This window comes from Fusarium musae, chromosome 6, assembly GCF_019915245.1.
Source record: "Fusarium musae strain F31 chromosome 6, whole genome shotgun sequence".
NCBI lineage: Eukaryota > Fungi > Ascomycota > Sordariomycetes > Hypocreales > Nectriaceae > Fusarium > Fusarium musae.
Window position 1 is genome coordinate 1,097,577 of NC_058392.1, and position 21,112 is coordinate 1,118,688.

Genomic DNA, 21,112 nt, shown 5'->3' on the forward strand with positions numbered 1-21,112 from the left:
CAAGACAACTAAGTGGTTGATCACCGACTTGCGGCATTCTATTCATCGGTAAGAAATCTCGCCTAGGCCCCTCATTCCTTCTTTTATGTACGATCATATATGCGTATCTGAAAACTTTGTTCGGCAAGTTGTCACCATGACCCTTAATTGCGGGCAACGGGAGTAGGGGTTGGGGCCACGATGGGCTCAGTAGGAGCAGCGGGAGGGGGCTGAGGGACAGCAGGAGGAGTGGAAGCAGAAGGAGGAGGGACAGGAACCATGGGAGGAGGAGTAGGGATAGGGGTAGGTCCGGGAGTAGGAACTGCTAATAGTCAGTATAGCTCGGCTTCCCTCATGCAATAGTCACTTACCACCAGGCTGCTGGCCGTTGCCAGGCTGGGGCAACCAACTACCAGGTCCTCCATTCTGACCACCGCCATAGTGGCCATGGTTTCCAGGCTGAGTGCCGTTCATAGAAGGAGGAGGGAAGAAGCCTCCAGGGGCGGCCTCTGTATAGATATCAGTATGCTGGTCGGACAACATGAACAAGAGATATACTCACGAGGGAAAGGAAGAGCCATGGCAAGGGGAGCCACGGCGGCAATGGCGAAAGCGATGAAACCAGTCTTCATTTTGGCGGTTTGTTCAAGGTAGTGACAGAAAAAGTTGCTTGATCTGAGGGATGAGAAAGAATGGTAACGACTTCAAGTCTTTTATAACGAACGAGGCCAGCTCAAACAACAAGGATGTAAGATAAGGATAGCTTAGTAGGTCACAGACCAGAACGATGGTGTCAAGAATAGAGAAGAAATGATGGGCTGGAATACACAAGAACCTGTTTTTGACGAGATTGTAGGCGGTGTTATATATCTGTTGCTACAGCGGACCACTTTCCCCCTTGGTAGCTCTGCACATCCTTACCGTGATGGAGGAATATACCGAGAGACCCTTGAGTGATCAGCCGTGAGTTAAGTTAGATAATGGGATGTGAGAAAATGAGAGGCTAGGATCGTGCGTGTGAGTTGACTGACTCTCCACAGTGCCGGTAGCCTTGAGCTGAGCGAACCGGTCTAGCCGGTGTGGCCGATGGATGACCGGTAGTTGGGAATAGTCTGTATTGCCTTGATGAAGCTTACATGGGTGGGTACGGAAGGATAAAAGCTTGTCTTGTCCTGGATGTTTCTCTGCTGAATGCTTGGACGGTATTGATAGATGGTAAACTGGGACTTAATGGTGCAGATAGTACTATGATTTTATGCTTAACGACTCTAGTTGTTCTTTAATTATTGACTTGTTTACTAATATCGTCTTTCTTTATTTAGACTTCTTATTGCTTTGCCTGCAATACTCTTGATTCATGATCGACACAGTCACAGTATGACATCTTTTACAAAAACAAGAGTTATCCGTCTCCATAATTGAACCCACAGCCTTCTAACAAACGACGCGTAACGCAAAGAAAATACGGAGCACCTACGGAGAATTCACCTCCAGTAAAACACATGCCCCACAGCCTGTTCCCTGACAGCCAGCACCGTTAGGTTTGTTTCAAGTCTCAACTCTCCCTATTTTCTCCACCACCAATCATTGTCTAAAATACAGTACGTGCCATAACTAAGGTAACTGAGGCTCTTTTGTTCTGCAGGTACGCGCAGATCTCTTCTCCAACAAGGTCCTTCATGCGATATCAAGGAGGTTGACGACGCGGCCTGCAGAGCTTGAGGCTGGGGTCGAGATCCAGTGGAATTGGCTTTTGAGGGATGAGATAAAGTTGTGGGATTTGTGAGAGCGTATCTTTGACTTTATTTTTACGGTTTCATCGTTCGTGTTGACGAAATCTATGCTACGATAGATGCGCAGTGCAACGGTACAGCATTGAGCGAGGTTGAGTCGGCAAAGTTCGATTGTAACCTCAATATCTCTAATCCTTCAGAAACCAATCGTCGTCGCTGTCTATGTCGTATACTCTATACAAACCATCGAAGCGGTTTGTCGTCATGTAACTATAGTCTAGCATCGCTGCTTGATGAACCTCCCATCATGTTGAACCGTGGGTATTTTCTTTCTCAATCAACCTCTCTGTCCGGAACATTCCATCTCTTGTCACTTCGCCTCTCACCAACTCATGACGCCTCGGCCACGATCAAATCCGCCTCGTAGCTGACGCTCAGGCTTGACCACCTTGCCTCTCAAGACTGTATATCGGATCAAGTTTTCACAATCTTCAGGCATGACGCGTGCCAACCAGATGCCCTGCGATGCGCCCACACTCTCCTCTGCTGAACCGTTCGTACCATTGCCGTTCTTCTCGACGCCATTTGTGCCATTCTGCTGCGCAGGAACCGGATCATCCAGACCAAACGCATTCGGCCGTCGGTAGATCATGACGTTGGCAGAGTACTTGTGTCCTCCCACATGGCTGATGTAGTAGATACCAACACCGCCAGGCCTCTCATCATGCAAGTCTCGATACAGACCCAACGGCCTTAGCTGGCGCTCAAACTCTTTTCTCAGAATCGGCGCACTCTGTGCACAACGCACATCGCGTGTTCGGTGACTGCACATAAGAATCACAGCGTTGTGAGGGCAGTCCTTCAGAGACACATCCGGGATCCCGGCCGCCGGGTCGGGAGACGGAAGAGAGGCCGGGAGCGGCGTGGGGTGAAGGGGAGAAGTGCTGGTCGGTGCCCGGTTGATAACCTGGGTGACAATCTGAGGCACACTGAGAGGGTGGACATTGTTAAGAAGCTTGAAGGCTGGCAGCAGTAAAAGAGTTGTGGGCTCAGAGTAGTCATCTGTGTCATGAGGCGTCGGCATATTGGATGCCGAAAGCTTGAGTTTCTGTGATCGTTAGCGCCTCAATCGTCAAGGTTCATGAGTGATGGGTGACATGAGGCAAAATACCCTCGTCCCATACATGAACTCATATGAGATAAAGACTCACCCCATTCGCAGGCTCCGCGGCCTTAGAAAAAGCCTCCATTACACTCCCCTTTTCATCCGCCACATCCCTCACCCAGTCCGTCTTGCCTGTTCCAACAAGGAGATGCGTACTCCAAGGCTCGACAAGTCCGTACAGCACATCATCCTCCTCAATCTTGAAGCCTCGAGGATACCTCACGGAGCAGTTTTCACAGTCGTGTAGGCATTCCTCGCCATCTACTTTTGGATCCGTCTTGGCGAAAAGCTCCGAAGACGAGGGCTTGGTGTCCTGCTTTGCAGATCCTCCGCCAAGCACGGAGCCCATGAGGTTCTTTAGTGAGAGGGCCATTCTCTGCTTTGCGGGCTTGTGCTGCGGAAGCCAGGACGGTACAGCGGCTGTTATGGAGGTTGAAGGGGAGGTAAGAGGAGGGGGGTTGTCGTGTGTGGATGAGGATGATAGGGTCATGTTGTAATTAAGAGATCCAATCTTTCGGTAGATTTTAGGGCCGTTGACGTCTCCAGATGCCGTAGGTTCGGTTCGGAATGGGACAGTTTGATTGGCACTGATCCACTCGAATAACTAATTGGTAATGGATATACCAGCAAGCTTTTGGAGAATGGAGATGTTACTGATTGATAATCAGATGATCGATCAGATAATTAATTATACTCCGTACGCTATAGCCAAATAATTTACCAGCCTAGGTAGGTACCGAAATGGAGGATGATTCAAATGGTGAGATCGTTTCCTTTTCTCTGCATTACCAATATCGAGTCCCCTATGGCTTCAAATAGCCCAAACATCTCGCTCTATTCCTTCGCTCTTTTGTCTCCCCCGTCTATCTCCGACCACCGAGCCTGACAGCCTGGTAACATGGCCCATGGGCACGTCATTAGATTGCATCGGCTCCCACAAAAAAAGTTATCAGATCCTGTCATTTTCAACCGTCGGGGTTCATCAAACCCTGGTCTCCAATTTCCAGCTCTGACGAACCCCAGAATTAATTACAGCATTTGTGCAAACACACTTCTTTAGACTGGCCCGTAGCCCCAGGTTTCTCTCATTCTTTACAAATGAATAATTAAGGTTTTAATTAAACTCAAGATTGAGATGTAACGGTCGTGTCAAGATCCGAAAACTAAGTATCCTCCTTCAAAAATCTCTGTCCTCGTGTCACTCAGGCCACTCATGTTCCTCAAAAAATCAGCAAAGGAATCATGCTATGCGGTAGCCTATTCAAATAATACAAAATGTTTAGCTATAGCTGCTTATAGCTTTCCCATCCCTAATGGTCGCCTCTGCCTGTCATCCGCTTTTCAATGCTTACGCGTTCTTCTTTCTAGCCTCATCATATCCCTCCTCTTCACTGTCGTCATCCTCGTCGTCACCCTCTGTCCTTTCTTGATCTGTCTTATGTCGCCTGTTCTTCATCGCCTCTCGAATCTTGCGACTCGCCTCATCAAATCCACCTGAAGAGTCCAAAGTGGTGAACCCACTGATAGGGAACCCACCAGATCCGAATCCACCCCCGCTGCTGCTTGATCTCGACCTGCTACGGGCTCTGGAAGGCGGCCGTGTAGAGAAGATGCCCACGTGACCAATATTGCTGAAGGAATCGTTGCGCGGGAGAGCTCGGCTAGATTGTGTCGTGCTTCGTCGCGACAGAGCTGGTGGGGTCTCGGGCTCATAGCCAGTACTGGACTGGTCGCTGTCTCTGCGGCGATGTGCCTTGGTGGCTGTGCTTGAGCCACCCTCGGCTTTGTACAGGTCGGGCACAAGTCGTGCCCTTTCAAAGTCATCAAACATCTCAGGCCCCAGCGTGTTGATAACATCTGTTACCTGAGCGCTCAGCTCGGCTCTTCGTTCTCGTAGCTTGTGGATGTTGTAGTTGGAGGTTGGTGTCAAGCAGAGGAGTAGCGGGCGCAGAGACTTGAAGATATCCATACCAACCTCACCAAAACGCAGCGATGCAAAAGTGATACCAACCATAAAGGGCCACAATGCGAAGTAAACCACCAGCAGCGGTACTCCCTCGGGAACATAACCCCAGAGACGGTCTTGCCACACTTTGAAAGTTATAATGGCCGAGTAGATATGATAGAGAGTGGGTGCAAAACCGATTGCCACAAGGATCTTCCAAGTCGCCATGACATCGCGGCCGCGAATCTTGACTGTAGAGCCCGCCAGAGCTGTCTTGGCCTTCTGTCGGCTGATGATCTTGGTCGCTACGAAGACAGGCGAGAAAAGAATCAATCCTGGCAATGTACAAATGAAGAGGAGGAGTAGTTTGATTGACCGGTAAATGAAAAGGAATGTGACCTTGACCATGTTCATCTTGGCATACTGAACTTGGTGGTCTTTCAGGTTGAGGTACCGCAATTGAGAGTTGTACTCTTTGACGGCGGCAGACAAGGACGTAATGCGCTCATCGTTCTTGTATCGCTCATATCCCATGCATAATCTGCGGTTAAGCTCGATCACTACAGGAAGTGGGAGTTTCTTGCCGGTCGGGTTGTAGAGTCGGCGAGCGGCCTGGATGACCATGAGTGTGTCGTAGTCTGGTGCAGAGACGGTGACAGAGTTCAGAGCCTGATAGACTGTATCAAGAACTTGGCCGATGGCTTCACGACGCTGGTTGTTGCAGTAGAGCTCAACGAGGTGACGAGGAATTTCAAACGGAGCACCGAACTCAACAACGGCACGCGAGCGGAACTTGTGGGCATGGAAGTAATTCATTCCCACAGGTACGATCTTAAGGCCGCAATCGGGATCTTGGGCCAGAGTTCCAAGGGCCATGATGGCGACACCAGCCTTGAGAGGTAGAAGTTCAGTGCGATCGTGGCTACCGCCCTCGGGGAAGATACCAACGCAACCGCCATTGCAGAGCCGAGAAAAGACTGCCTCGTAAACTTTGGTCTGGTCAATGTGAGGTGCCAACTTGAACTTGGTGCCCTGGTAACCTGGAGCAGGACCCTTTACGTCCTTGTTGGTGAAGTTCCCATCTTTATCAATATCGTCACGGCCTGTGAGTTGTTGCAGAGCGATCTTGCCCTTAAAAGGTCGCTTGACACGGATCTCTTCAGGACCGATAATCTGAGAAATATCGACGCTGGCGCCACTGGTGTTCTTAGTTGAGGGGAGGAAGAGCATGCCCTGAACCTCGCCCTCTCCCTCTCCGAATTTTGTACCGACACCTCGAACAAGGGTTGGGTCGTTGATAGGATCGGGGAGGTAGATGGTGCCAGTAGCTGGCTTGGCAGCATCTTGAGCGCGACCGACGGGAACTGAACCAACTTGTCGCGAGCCCCATCCGATGAAGCCGTGAACTGATTTTTGGGCAATGAGAAGGGACGCTCGCCGCTTAGCTTCGTTACGGAGGGTACGTTGAAGGATAATCGCATCGACGAACTATTGCGAGTTATTAACTGGCCCTGTCTTGTGCAACATATCCCTGATGGGCTCTATCTTTAATCACGAGCTCCCCAGATTATACACAACTAACCTGATTGGCATGTGGCGCTGCGACGAACAGAACAGGTCCAGTCTGAGGAACACGCCAGGCACCTCGAGGCACAACTTCACGGAAGAACATATCGACGATGTTGCCAACGGTATACAGGAACATATCGTACTTCCAGTTCACCATAGGATAGAGCTCCTTCTGCGGGGTTGGGTTCGTCGAGGACTGCGGCGCTGCCGCGTCCTTTGTCCCAGCATGTTTAGACATTACGAGCTTGCGCTGAAGAGCCCAGCGTTATTGGAACAGGCGCGCGAAACGATATTTCGAAATCGAGCTGTGGATGGATGTTGGACAATAAAAATTTCGACAGAGCTAGACAAGCGAGTTGTGGTCGATGTGAGGGGCGGCGGGCCTCAGTTATGGAGCGAATGCAGGTTGGACGGTCAGGCGGAAATATGACGAGAGATAATATATACAAATGCTCGGAGGTGTTGGTTCTATAAAGAGGTCTGCATTCCTGGGGGGACAAGGGTGAAGTATATGGAAGAAGATGCAGGATGGAGATGGAAATGGAAATGGAGAAACAGCTGGGGCTGCTGGGGTCGGGAACAGAATGCACTGCACCTCAAGGAGGGGAAGGTACCGTACGTGATGGAGGGAGAGGTGTCTGCCCAGTAAGGAAAGGCTGGTTTTAAAGCTGACAAGCTCTGATCTTGATAGGATGAGTTAAAAATCACGGCACTTTACATTTCGCTTTGGCACGTCACAATTGGCTCCTTTTCTCGAGTCTTTTCTTTGTTACTCTGTCCTTGTCGTCTACGAGCTTCCTTTTTAGTTGCAATGGCCCGCTTGCGAACCCTTCTGACGACCGAGGATATATAGGTACTTCCAAGCCCTATGGACTATAGTCTGCGGCGCAAACCCCGTACCAACCCGTACTCGCACTCGGCGCTTTTCCCCTGCAAACTGTTTATCATCACTCCACTTACATCGGAGATCCGGTGCGGTACGGTACGGGATGGTGCAGGTTAAAAGGAGCACCAGGGTTCTCGCGCAGTCAGCATAGCATCAAAGACATTGTTTAACCCGAGCATGCCGGTCACAAGCCACAGATAACGGTTCTGCATGAATAGTACAACAATATTTACTGTCAAGAACTTCAATCTCTACGAAGCGGTCATTAAACTGCATCAGAAACAGAGATATGTGCCGTCCCGTTGCCCCCTTTGCCCTGCCAGAGATCACAAGCCCGAGTCACCTATCCATCAATCAATCACAAGTTAATTCACACCACTATCGTCACCACCCCAGCCACTGATGGTTTGCTCAACCCCCGGAACCATCCGCTCCATCACGCTACAGTGCCTCTCCATATGGGTCCCTTACCGAATTCTCTTTGCGAATTTCCGAGAAACATGAACAAGGAAGAGAAAAACGCATCCGTGCACCTGTATTCACATGTTAATTGTTGACTCTTCATCAAAGTCTCCATCATTACAGTCACAAAAAGTCTAGAGATTAAAATGTGTTGAAAACAAGCAAAAGCTGCTTGACGTAAATCTTGTCTATGACTATCAGCCAAGTCCCAACAAAAATGCCCAGCCAAGTGGTATCAATGCAGTTGAGGCCTCTAATGCACCTCATGCACCATCAAAACGAGGGGTGTGCACTACCTTATACAGCTTGGGTACCTATAAAATTGCCGTGCCTCCCAACCCGTAAGACCGTCTGCTCATCCCGAGGCCGAAAGGATCTTCAGGTTTTGATAGAAGAGAATAGACGAGCTAGACGAGATGCTGGGTTGGGTATTCTAGACCTTTGTACAACTGCATAATGCTACACACCTTTCAACAACCCCCTGCTTCAATATGCAACTGTGATGCGTTATGCCGTAACTACTGTCACTGTTCATATTTTTGTCGTAGGCATAGGGTAGATATCATTTCTCACCACATGGAAGTACACCTTATACATCATGATTGGTCATGTGCTGAAAGTTGTCACGATGCCTCAAAGCTGTAGTTGGTATTGGTAGTAATTATAGATAATCAGACGTCGTCCCCAGTTTGGTAAATCCGAATCAATCAAAAGCAACGCTGGGAAATATCCAACTCCAATCCATTGAGATTGAGCACTTAGCGTTTTCCCCGTCGCCGGCTCTTCTTCTCTGGGACACTTGCGCTGCCGCCTTCAAGCTCACCCTCCTCAATCTTGCCCTCATTTTCCAACTCTTTCAATTTCTCTTGTCCCGATATAAACATGCTCAGATCGCGATTCATTTCTTGAAGTTCGGCATTCTCTCCTTTGAGTTTCTCTAACTCTTTGACTATCGCTTCGTGGTCACTGTTGAGATGCTCAATCCGCTTCATCAGTCCCTCGTTCAAACGCTTTTCCTCTTGGAGAGATTTGCCAAGGTTGCGTGCTAATGTTTCGCTCTTGCTTGCCTTGTTGCGCTCTCGAGAAAGTTGCTTCTCTAGCTCTGGTATTGTTTCCTGACTGAGGATTGTATACTTTTCATCGAGCACTGCCAGCTTTTCCATGGCCTTTGAGGCTTGTGCTGCAGCTTCCTCGGCCGCAGCAGAAGCTTTCGAGGCCTTATCGACGGTCTTGCTGATCAGTTCTTCATAGTATGCCCTTTGAGATTCTAGTTGACTCGTGACAAGATGCGTGTATTCGAGACCAATGCTGTCCAGCTTGGCTCGAGGAACAACATCCTCTTCCTCCAGATGACCGACTGACCTATTTCTCGAAGGAAGTTCCACAACCTTCCCATCGCCTTTATCTCGTATCAGTCGATGAACCCACATATCCCCAGCATAGTCCCAGACATGCTGCGTTTCCAGCTCCAGAGCAAAACAATGGGCTGTCTCTTTCCAGTGATCTTTTGCATGACCACCTTTGTATCGGCCACAGCCCACATAGCCGCAAATTAAACAAATCCACAGATCATCTGTGCAATCGCAGATGCTGCAGAGATTCGAGACTCCAGACCCAAATGGCTGCGAATGAGGCCCCGAAGGGTCTGATTCCGAGTTAGGTGAGGTGTTTGTGAATCGACAGACAGGACACCCAGCACCTTTCCAATTTTGGAGGCATGTACAGTGGAATACATGGGAGCATGGTATTGTCATCAACCCATTTGTCTCATCCATGCGTTCCAAGCATACAGGGCAAGTTGGCAATTCCACGAGATTCGGTGTCGGAGGAGGAAACGGTCTGAGGCTGCTTGACATGCCAGCCGACGAGGATAAGGGAGAAAGAGCCCCGCTTGATTTCCTTCGTGTTGGTGTTTCGAATGTTATACTCTTGACAAAAACAACATGGCAGATTTGAGGCTGTATCATTGTTAGAGATTGGCGTAGAGAATTGGATGTTTTGTAACTTACCTCCACGGTATTAAAAACCTTTCCATCAAACTCTCTCCGCCATTGCTTTGCCCGAAAATTGTTTCGGAACTTGAGTAAGACAAGATATCTGTTCATCCGCGATGTCATAACCATACGGCAATGGCTAATATCTCCCCTCCACTTTTCTCCGACGAAACCCATCAGATCACCTGGCGACATATACGCCGGAACTGCTGGTATACAGAGAGTTGTGCAGTCGGTATCCTTTGAGCCACTCGCTTCAGTTTCTTGATGGGCCGTCTCGATGAGCCCGGAAGTCTCGTCTTCTTCTCTGTAAAAGTGCACAACTCCCCAGCCAAGCTCAGTATTCTTTGTCTCTAGAGGAAGAAACTCGGCTTTTGTCGCTGTACCGGCTCCTCCAAACGTTGGACCCAGTGAAGGAGCCGCAGAAGGGCCACTTCGGATCGCCTCGCCTGCCATTGCGTGCCCAGTCCTAAGGTCGACCGTCTCGAGGCTAACACGGCCAAACCGCCAGTCTCTAACTGCGTTCTGTGGATGTATCGCGACAATTGAGTTCGGGGGCGGAAAGCTATTAGCTCGCTCGAGCCACTGTCTTTCGGTTACAATCTCGATTTTCCGCCCAGAGTCTTTGACCGATGGCCTCGCGGCTGCGCCGCAATCTATTATACCGAGATTCGACGAGGGTGAGTTTTGCTCTGTAAGAGTGTATGGAGTTGCGTGTTTCGCTGAGTCGTGCTGGGGATCTATAGATCTCGAAACTTTATAAGTGGTTCGTCGGTCTGGTCGCGGATGGGATGGAAAGTCGTCGAAGACACCCGCTTCAGGAGATGGAAGCCAAATTTCGTCTTGAGCTTTAGCTGCTGATGTTGCAGCGACCGGATCAGGAGTCGGATAAAGCTCGAATTTGAGGTGATAGAAGTAAGACGGCATAGCCTGATATATCAGTCTGCGATTGAACCGCTCGCTCGAGTAAGATGCACAATGTCTTGGTCGCAAACTCAGGTTGATCTAAGCATATAGAGTGGAGATCGTTTGTTGCTAAGGAGGCCAAAATAGATGATGGTGAAGCGGTCGATACTTATAAATCATCGTATGCCTGGGACGACGACGAAGAGGAGGCCTGACTTGGTGGGTACACGAGTATTTAAAGAGGAAAGACTTAAACTTGCAAACTTGCGGCTCATGAGCTCTATGTCAGCCCCACCCATCATGACCTGGCTGCACTGTGGAGTAACCGGGCAACTGAGGGGCAACTCCACACAGCGTCAACAACACTTACATGGCAACAAATGTAACATCACAATCAACAAGAAAGAGTCAAGATATGACAAATAGTCAAGTAGACTTCAATAGTCTATTAGCACCTCGCAGAATATTTGTAAGGGCCAAAACTACATAATAATCATGACAGGCCTAGAAGTTGCCTAATCTCGAATTCAATGCCAGTCCCTAACGCCGTCATAAAATCCATTCCTCAGCGTTCGTTGGAATCGCCTACTGGCCACCGCGAAGTCGGAGAACGAGGTGGAGAGTTGACTCCTTCTGGATGTTATAGTCGCTCAAGGTGCGACCATCTTCCAGCTGCTTACCAGCGAAGATAAGACGCTGCTGATCAGGGGGGATACCCTCCTTATCCTGAATCTTGCTCTTCACGTTGTCGATAGTGTCGCTGGATTCGACCTCAAGAGTGATGGTCTTGCCAGTGAGAGTCTTCACGAAAATCTGCATACCACCACGAAGACGGAGAACCAAGTGGAGAGTAGATTCCTTCTGGATGTTGTAGTCGGAAAGAGTTCGGCCGTCTTCGAGTTGCTTTCCAGCAAAGATCAGGCGCTGCTGGTCAGGAGGAATACCCTCCTTGTCTTGGATCTTACTCTTCACATTATCAATGGTATCGGATGACTCGACTTCCAAAGTAATGGTCTTTCCAGTAAGGGTCTTGACAAAGATTTGCATACCACCACGGAGGCGGAGGACGAGATGAAGGGTAGATTCCTTCTGAATGTTGTAGTCGGCAAGGGTTCGGCCGTCTTCGAGTTGCTTTCCAGCAAAGATCAGGCGCTGCTGATCAGGAGGAATACCCTCCTTGTCCTGAATCTTCGACTTGACGTTGTCGATGGTATCGGAAGACTCGACCTCAAGGGTGATGGTCTTGCCAGTGAGGGTCTTGACGACTATGAGAATTGGTTAGAAGCAGTTCGTGTGGCGACGAGGTCGATGTGTAACTTACAAATTTGCATACCACCACGGAGGCGGAGGACAAGATGAAGGGTGGACTCCTTCTGAATGTTGTAATCAGAGAGAGTGCGGCCGTCCTCAAGCTGCTTGCCGGCGAAAATCAAGCGTTGCTGGTCGGGGGGGATACCCTCCTTGTCCTGAATCTTGGATTTGACGTTGTCGATAGTGTCGGAAGACTCAACCTCGAGGGTGATGGTCTTGCCGGTCAGGGTCTTGACGAAGATCTGCATGATGGCGGTGATCTGTGGCGGAAGTGATGTGGATAGATGGTAATCGGATGAGAGAAGGTCTATGTTATCGCTGGTCTTGAGCGAAAGTAAAGTCTTGTGTGAGAGATGTTTCGGGAAGAAAAGAGGATGAAGTTAGAAAGAGGTGAGAGAGGTTTAAGTACTGAGGGGGAAGGTTTGTTTGATAATCAAGCGGGCGGGCAGGCGAGAGGGGGCGCAGTGACTGGATTACGCTTGCCAGTGACGAACGGCACCGGCAAGGCAGCGTGGCAGATACTGGAACCCAGAAGGCAGGAGCGCAGCTTCCGGGGGCGGATGATTCATGCTCGAGAGCGAATGACGGTTGCGACTAGGGAAGGCTCCAGAATCCGGCCAGGCTGCAGAGCGCCACAGCAAGTCCTAGATACTTTATATACATGTGACCTCACGCGCTGATTTAAAGTACTCGAGACCTGTCACTTATCGCCGTGAAGTGGGTCCAAGGTTCGCCAAAGGCTGAAAGTCAGACTGATGTCAGGAGCGGTGTTTGGATGTAGGTATCTGGTTATTCGTGCTCTAGCATCTTCGAGGAGGATCTCGAGGCGCTTAGAGATTTAAAAGCAAACCATGGCCCCAAGTTCAACCCAGGGCTGTATCTGAGGAGCCTTCAACAAGCAGCAACCACTACCAGTAACTAATCAGTCATAGGCCGACGCAGTCACTTATCCATCACCGTCTCATTCACCATCTCACCGTGATTCACATCAGCAGATACCCACGGTCTAGCGCTAGGATGCACGAGAGCGGAGTGGCGGAGCCTGGCGGGCATGTCGCCACTTTACCCCGGGAAAGACAAAAGCGATGCTTGTTTGGATGTCTCGAACAGATGCAATTCGACCGTCGCAAATTGTCTAACAAGAACGGCTAACTATTGAGGCCTTTTCTAGGAGATCGCAGGTGATCATTCCCTAAAGGTTCGGTGACCAAGCCCTTGGATCAGGAACCGATGGCAAACGCTCTGGATCAACACGCCGAGATAACTCAAAGTGGATTTGACAGGATACGGAGCAGGTCTAGCACCATGATCAAAGACGGGAGACTTGGTGTACCTGTACGGACACCTCTCTGGCATCGAGAATCCAGCACTCAATTCACTTGCCGTCTGCCTTGCTGAATTTTTACAGCAGAAAATTCGACAACCTCAATCCAACTTCCAGATCAAATGTCCCGGGGGTCCCCGACTTCTGCCGCCCGCTGAATCCCGTCTTGTCGGCGCTCGCGACGTCATCAGCCAACAATTCTGGCCCGTGAGGACCCTGTCTCGACGACTACCCTGTTCGCATCAACTTCTTGAACTTGCTGCAACACAACGAGGCCGGTAACGTTTCGAGTTTGGATTGACGGCAATTCCTTGAATTCGAAGGCATTTATTTCCCAGCCGTGGCCGTCTTTGTTGCTTTCATCTGGGAGCAACCGTCTCGCTGTTTCGTTTGATTCGTTATCAAAGCTAATAATGAGCTTGACTCAAACAATCATTGCTTAACATGGCGTCTTATCATGACCCCGCCTTTGTGGTGTTGGCAAGGAACCTCGTGAACCACCCAGGCCCTCGATTCCGTGATAGCTCGGCCTCAGGGGGCAAGAAAACACCAAACCTTGATATAGGGTGTCAAAATGAACTTAGCAAAGAGACCCTCAAACTTAGGCTAAATTTACCTAATATTTTCATCGCTTAGGGTCAAGGTCCTGAGTTTTCTTTCCTCCCCTAGCTCGGCACTGCCTGAGGGTGTCTAATGCCATCGGTCTGGCCAAACAGCCATGGTGATTCACTTCATGCCATGGCTGACTGTGTTTTTCGCTTTCCCTACGGAGTACAGTCGTTGCAAATATGCGCCTGGATTAGGAAATATCTTGGTGTCGAGTGAGACATTGTCTCAATAGCTTCTGAAGTTGTGAATTCAAATGATTCAAGCAGAACATTATAGGAATGGAGTGGCCTTGGGGTGATCACTTGAGAAAAAAAAACCCAAGGTTTCTTGCTTCTCCTTGAGCGGCCCCTGACATTAGTTATCTGATCGTTCAAAGATCTCATGCCATGCACTGGTCACTCATTCACAGATTCCATTCAGTTCAGACTCAAATTTCAAGGGTTTAAAAATTCCATTCGATATACTTATGGCAGCTCTGTAGCACTTGCCAAGCATAGAGCCTTTTTTGTAACTATCCCAATATCCCTTTGACAAATTGCTAAAATAAAAAACACGATTCGCTCTGCTCTTCGTCGTCGACTTCGCACTCTGCTTGTCGCGAGTCTAGCCCACTTGAGCTCACCAACGCCCTCCAAAGACACTGTAAATCACACACACCTCCCATATAGGCTTATCAGCCATGCGAGTTCAATCATTCCTCAAATGCCACATCGTCAAACATGATCCCGTAATAACACCACAAAATGGGTGAGGTTCGCTATCATCTGTATGGTACGGTCGTTGTTCTCTTTCTCCAAGACTTTAAAACAATAAAAACAATAAAATATGATAAAAAGAACTAAAACGCTCTGTCTTCTTCAGTCATACAATCATAGAAGAAAGTCATAAGAAGGTCATAACACATTTTCCCGTGTCAGGTAGCTTCGTGTTGTCGGGCGGTGACCAGCCGTGATAGAATGTTAGAGTCATGTTCGTATGCTCAAAAAGGACAAATCTGGGGTCGCTGTTGACCAAGATTGAAAAGGCCTTGTCAACGCTTTCGCTGTGATAAAACAGATGCAACAAAGGAAAAGAGGGCTCCTATAGGGCCCTATCATATGTTTTGACAGTGTCATAGCATCGTGGCTTGAGTAGCGGTATCTTAGTTGGCCCGGATAACAAGCTTCGAAAGGAACTTGTTGGACAGGGAGTCGAAGTCGTAGCGGTCAAACTTTGACTCCTTGCGGGTACGAAGATAAGCCTCTGTGATGGTCGTTAGTACGAGATATAAGAACAATACTGTCAAGATGTACATACCGTGCTTGATGACGTGCTGTCTCACTTCAGTCATGGCCTCGCAGACCGAGGTGTTGTTGTGGAGGAGGTGGCCATGCTTGCGTGTGTCCCAGTCGGTGAAGGCAGGGAGCTTCTGGGAGATGGCGTGGAAGAGACCCACAATAACACCAACAGGTGTTGTCTCCATGTCCGTGCAGAACTTGTTGACGGCAACAGGGTCGGGGACTCGGTAGTGGCAATCGAACTGCATCTCCTCCCAGACGGCAAGGAGGATGGAGGCAATCATGAAGATGGTAGGCCAGTTCTTCATCTTCTCACCACTGTAGACACCGGAGTACAGGGCAGAGAGCTCCTCGAGAATATCCTTCTGCAGCTCACGCCACATGTCGGCGAGAGCACACTTGATCTGGAAGTTGATCATGACGGGGGCGACAGTACGACCGTAGTACTTGGAGTCCTCATCGTCAATCTGACCATCGAGGTCAACCTCGGATCCCTGGTTCTCAACCATGGTGATGTGCATGGTGAGGTTGTAGGCAAGGACCAGCTTAAGCGACTTTCGGATAACAGGCATCTTCTCCTTGACATAGTAGCGGTGAGCGGTCTTAAGGATCTCGGTGATAAAAGGTGTACCCTCGAAGTGGTCATCAATGAAGTCTTCGAAAGGACCGTCAATGTGCTTGTCAAGATACTCAGAGAGAGCATCAAGACGAATACCCTCAGCACCAACGTCAAGCTTCTCAGTGCGGGTCTCGAAGTCAATGGGCTCCTGATCGGTAAGTGTGGACTCAACCCAGTCGACCGAGAAGCAGCTATCATCGGCAACAAAGACCTCGCGAACCATAACGGGGAGGGCGAAACCATAACCGTGGGTGATCCACATAAGGGTCTCCTTCTGGGCGAAGCCCTTGACATTGTAGACTGAGACACCACGGTCCATGTGTCGCTCGTAGTCGGCCTTCCAGTCCTTCATGAAGTAACCAATATCCTTGATGTCGATACGAGTGCAAGGAACCTGCCAGAGACGGGCGTGAGAAGGCTGGCAACCAGCACAGGGCTCACCCTTGTCGCAAGTCTTCTTGAGGAATTTGCATCGGAGACAAGCTCGCAATTTTCTGATCTCACTAGCCTGCTTTCTCTGCTCAGGCAGAAGAGGTCCCTTTCTGCGGCCAACCTTCTTCTCAACAGTACCATCCTTCTTGCCATTGGAAATACGTCGAACAACATTCTTAGTGGTGCTCTTAGCAATGGGGCTCTTGCGAGGACCCGAGTTTCGGCGGGTGGTGCTGCTAGAAGATGGGGAGACAGATCCGGCACCACTGCCGGGACTATGGCGGCTCGAAGAGGGTTCAGACTTGATGGGGACAGTGGCGACAGCGGTGGTAGCGACAGTGTTGGTAGCAACAGACTCATGGGTATGTGTGTGAGCGTGGGCGTGGTTGTGAGCGTGACCATCGTTGCTGAAGCAGTTGCGGTGGTTACCAGCATCGACATAGCCGTCAGACTCGGGAGAGAATGGAGAGTAGGGGAAAGGCGCAATCTCCTCGAAGCTTCCAAACTCCATGGAATTGGCGCCGTCGGATGAATCGGAATTGGTTCTTAAGTGAAGAGTCTGGGAAGGGTTGAAGATAGCAGCGCCCTGCGCATGAGCTTGTTGGAACTGATCAAAGTTGGGCTGGTTCCAATCCACCATGGCCCAGCCCTCGCCTGAGGATGAGGGAAGAGACAGAACCTCGAGGTAGGTACCGGTAGGAGAGTTGCTTCCGACACTATCAAGACGAGGTAATCCATCCATCTGCAGAGTATTCTGAAATTCCTGCCAATCCCCCATTCCGGCGTTAGGCCATACGGCTTGTGTGTGGTCGTCCATTGGCAGTCCGTTGAATGTCGATTCGAGGAGATTGGCCTGGAGAGCTGCCTGTGTAGTCGCGGGAAGATAATCCAGGGGATTGGTCGGCTGAAAGTTTGCAGGGAAGGCATTGAAGCTCATGAGGGCAGCATCTTGGATGAACTGTGTCATATCAGCAGCAGCGAGGTGCTGCTGCTGCTGCTGCTGTTGCTGGAGGGCCCAATCCGTCAGGGGGTTCACACTTTGCTGAAAAGGAGACTGCTGTAGCGGCGAGTGCTGGCTATGAGGACTGGCGGACTGAGATGGAGGAGAGGACTGATGCTCCTCCGGGCTCATCGAGGCATAGCCGTGAGAGTTGTTCGAAGACATATCGAGGGGAACAGCCCAGTGTCGGGCGTCCTGGGACATGATGTTTGAAGCAGCCGAAGGACTCGAATGGGTCGTGGCAGTCGAGTACGTTTGGTAAGCAGCGCGATTTCGAGTATCGAAGGTCGTCAAGTCGAGATAGGCATCACCCCCGCCGTTGTTGAAGTCGTAAGTCATTCTGGGCAAAAAACAGAAGGGAAGCGGAGTAGGAAAAGGCGGATGATCGATAATATTCTAGGAACTGAGCGGACGACACCGCTCTTTCGTGAAGTCCCTTGTTGAGGTGAAGGGAGGAGGTCTGAGGTTTTGGAGCAGCTGGAGAAGGAGGAGAAGGCTCAACGGCGGGTAGATCATGGGTTAGTCTCGCTGCTGTGGGCGGTTTGTCGATGGGGGAAGAAGCGGTGAAGCCGTCGGGACAAGCAGCCAATGGCCAAGCCACCTGAGATGGAGGCACCCACCCACTAGAGTGGCCGCTATAAGCCTATCCGCTGGCGGCGTCCGCTCCAGTGAAGAGCACACGACCCGCTATGGAGCGCAGGGGTCCCGCCTAGCACCTCGCAGGCTCACACCCCGGGAACCCTTGGGTTACTGTACTGGCTGTTCTACTGCTGCAACCCTCCTGCGCCTCTTCTGGGGTGTTGCACATTGACCAATTGTGGAAGTGGGATCGATGGCATGACAGAACCTGGTTCATCTGTTAAGGATTCCTCGTTGGCGCCATGTAAACACAAACAGGTTTACCCCGAACCGAGTCTAGCCAACCACCTTAGTAGCTGCGGCCGCCGCCATCGTTCAAAAGCCATGATCCAAGGTCTCGGCTGTCAGAAAGTCAGTCAAAAAGTGATTATGCTGTTGATTACCTGTCTACACACCACCCTCAGCTCTAACATATAACGTCGCTGGGATGCTGCGATAAAACCCCATTCACAGCATATCAATTCCCTCACGGTGTAACATGAATTCTGCCTCCTCATCAGACCCCGATCCAGTCGAAACTCGATAGACTTCCCATGAATCAAGACTCAACCTATCGCCAGCGATCAAGGCCCTGGTCAGGACCCAAAAGGCCCATAAGCCAGCCATTCTCCCCCCACCGGGATAGTAGCTTATAGGCCATGCCTAGCCATGGTATACTATTTTTCACTTGGCTGCCCGCTTGTCAGAGAATCACGATACGTAGCGGGTCTGTTGTGCCAGCAGATCCATTGTGGCCATAAATCGTGCATGAAATCCAGGTACCCAGTTGCCTATGTTCCTGAGAGGGTGACTGGCCTACGATTCCAGTTGACAGATGCGAATTGTCTAATATCCATATCATCTAAGCTCTCTTCGTGATCTCTGTGATCCAAAAATGAGGCTGTTTAGTCAATGTCGTGATAAGATTCAGATCTGCTTGACTTGCGCCATCTTATTTCTCTAGTCCCAACCTTGTATGAATTGAGGCCACCCCCACCGAGGCCCTTCAAGTGTCAAAAAGAGCCCGGACCGGATATCATACAGTGCATTTGGCACTTCAGTAGGTTTATTGTGGCTCACTTCGGCGGGGATACAGTGTGTTGTCAGACTGTCCACAAGCTCGATAATCTGTCATCCTTTGCCTTCCCACCAGCTCACCTTGCAGCAAAGCATCGTTACAGCACAGCATTGGTGGTGGTTGCATTGATGCACTGCAAGCAAATGGGTTTATCGTGGCAATGACGAGATAAGCACCAGTAGGATTCACATATCACGAAATGTTCATCTGGCGAATCCCCTTCACTTCATGTCCTCTGCATATTATTGCCTATCCCGTTTGCCTGCACGTCGTGCATCTCGATACTCCACCGTCTGCTACTTACTATGTGGTGCAGTTGCAGTTCTGCTATAGCCTATGTAGACAACACAGCAGAACTCGCCTCTCGCACACTCCGAGATCAAGCGAAATCAATCTGAAGACATCGCCGAGCTCTGCAGGTCATTCTCAACCTGTATAGGATGGGCAACACGGCGGTAAGCCACATGCTGATGGTAACACAACCATGGCGGCATGGCCCTTTCAGAATGTCTCGAGGCTTGGAATGCTGCACCATAATCCTGCACGTGCGATGGTTTGACTTGCTTTGTACCCCGGTACCAAGGTATGAGTTGTACGGTCCGAGCCATGTCACGCATTACACTGTCTGAGTGAAGAGTCTCGGAATTTTGACGGCCTTTACCAAAAGAATGAAGAAGAGAATCCGCAATGGCTTGACAGACAAAGAAAGTTGCCACAAGGCATTGGACGAGTAAAACTCCAAGATGGATCATCTTCAGCCGTCTCACCAACCGACCGAGAGTCATTGAATGCTTCACAACCCTTGCCATGGACATGGCCTCACTGTTTACAAGAGGACAAGTCTAGTAAGTCCAGCTCCAGCTTCGCCGAAACACCTAACCCTTCAAGACCAAGACCCGGACTCCACCTCAGGGTCTTACAAGGGCTGGCTGGTTTAGTTAAGCCGTCGATCCCCTCAACCACCCCATCCGCTTGGCTGTCTGGTGTGCTCGTGATTGCCAGCGAACACGTCCAGGATCAATGCAGAAACATATCCATTCAGCCCATCACAGCCAATAGATAACCGGTATTCAGCAGACTCTGGTTTATGATGCTCTCGGAAGATGCACGATATGTCCCGCGAACCTGAGTTAATGCGGCAAATCGTTCGTCAGTTTTCCAGTTCCTATTCAACGTCGTGGTTCGTCGTTTATTTGCGGATATCTTGCTGATGTGGGTGATCAGCATGAAGAGCATCCATCATTGTCCATTGATTTCTAGGCATGTTGCTTCCACATGCAATGCCTGGCTGGGCTGATAAAGTCGCTGTAATTTAGATGGGAATGTGCAATTGGTGCTGGGTACAGCTCAATTGATGTCGATATTTCGCTCATTAGGCTTGCTTTCAATAGTTGTTGACGCATACCATACGTGCTTCCTTAACTGACAAGGCTACCCCAGGCTTGCATTGGCGAAGGCATAACATCACAATGCTGAAAACAGAGAATCGTCAATCGTCGATCCAGTAATCAATTACATTGACAGCAAACAAGATCAGGAGCCTTACAAGCCTTGGTTCCTATTTAGTGTCTTGACTAGTAAATTCTGCACGACAAGTATGTAAAGCATCAGGGCGAGCGAGAAGTCCACTTCAGGCTATCAGCGATCTTGATCTAGCCTGGGCATCTCCCGCGTTAGGCGTGCATACATACATAGATATATCGATCATGGAGGAGACAAGGAACTGCCGGCGGCACAAGTGTATCAGGGCAATGCACAGCCTGACGTTGTGTCTGGTCACGTAAAGAACGCTGGCCAGCCTCCCCGGAGTAATGAAGCAAAGGCCATATGGTGTCTCTGTGTAATGTTTCTCAAGCTTAGCAGTAGCACGAGGCTTCAAGACATGGCGCACTGTCTTCTCTGCGACCTGCGGCCAGACCGCAACGCACGTTCATGCTGGGAGGTGGGCAGTGATGTCAGAAGCTCCCTCGATAGAGTGGGATGAGACAATATCTAACACTAACACACTAACATTCTGAATCTCATGAACTCGAGGGAATGTAAGCTGACATGCTCCGTATCAATCTCTGACTTCCCCCTGATACAGCTTCCTTAGCTGATTCTTGACGTGTTGACCGCATCTGATGCTACAACCAGGGTTCTCTTCAACACCCTGGCTATTCTCCGTGTGCACGTCTCATATTGTGGTAGTGCCCCCTTTGGTAT

At 49.9% G+C, this 21,112-nt stretch overlaps 5 protein-coding genes across 5 annotated transcripts; all 5 read right to left on the bottom strand.

The window, feature by feature from the left end:
- Window positions 1-143: 143 nt before the first annotated feature.
- On the bottom strand, window positions 144-611 carry J7337_008241 (uncharacterized protein; the record flags this gene model as incomplete). The annotated part of the gene is made up of 3 exons (XM_044825864.1): window positions 144-301; window positions 351-488; window positions 542-611. 3 exons carry the CDS (start codon window positions 609-611, stop codon window positions 144-146), a joined length of 366 nt encoding a protein of 121 aa, XP_044678781.1.
- Window positions 612-2,094: 1,483 nt separating this feature from the next.
- J7337_008242 (uncharacterized protein) lies at window positions 2,095-3,367 on the bottom strand (the record flags this gene model as incomplete). Its single annotated transcript, XM_044825865.1, has 2 exons — window positions 2,095-2,820; window positions 2,924-3,367. The coding sequence occupies 2 exons, from the start codon at window positions 3,365-3,367 to the stop codon at window positions 2,095-2,097; spliced, it is 1,170 nt and encodes a 389-aa protein (XP_044678782.1).
- Window positions 3,368-4,225: 858 nt separating this feature from the next.
- On the bottom strand, window positions 4,226-6,629 carry J7337_008243 (uncharacterized protein; the record flags this gene model as incomplete). The annotated part of the gene is made up of 2 exons (XM_044825866.1): window positions 4,226-6,310; window positions 6,405-6,629. 2 exons carry the CDS (start codon window positions 6,627-6,629, stop codon window positions 4,226-4,228), a joined length of 2,310 nt encoding a protein of 769 aa, XP_044678783.1.
- Window positions 6,630-8,497: 1,868 nt separating this feature from the next.
- Window positions 8,498-10,660, bottom strand: J7337_008244 (uncharacterized protein; the record flags this gene model as incomplete). The annotated part of the gene is made up of 2 exons (XM_044825867.1): window positions 8,498-9,697; window positions 9,749-10,660. 2 exons carry the CDS (start codon window positions 10,658-10,660, stop codon window positions 8,498-8,500), a joined length of 2,112 nt encoding a protein of 703 aa, XP_044678784.1.
- A 4,364-nt stretch (window positions 10,661-15,024) lies between these two features.
- Window positions 15,025-17,550, bottom strand: J7337_008245 (uncharacterized protein; the record flags this gene model as incomplete). Its single annotated transcript, XM_044825868.1, has 2 exons — window positions 15,025-15,125; window positions 15,180-17,550. 2 exons carry the CDS (start codon window positions 17,548-17,550, stop codon window positions 15,025-15,027), a joined length of 2,472 nt encoding a protein of 823 aa, XP_044678785.1.
- Window positions 17,551-21,112: the final 3,562 nt, after the last annotated feature.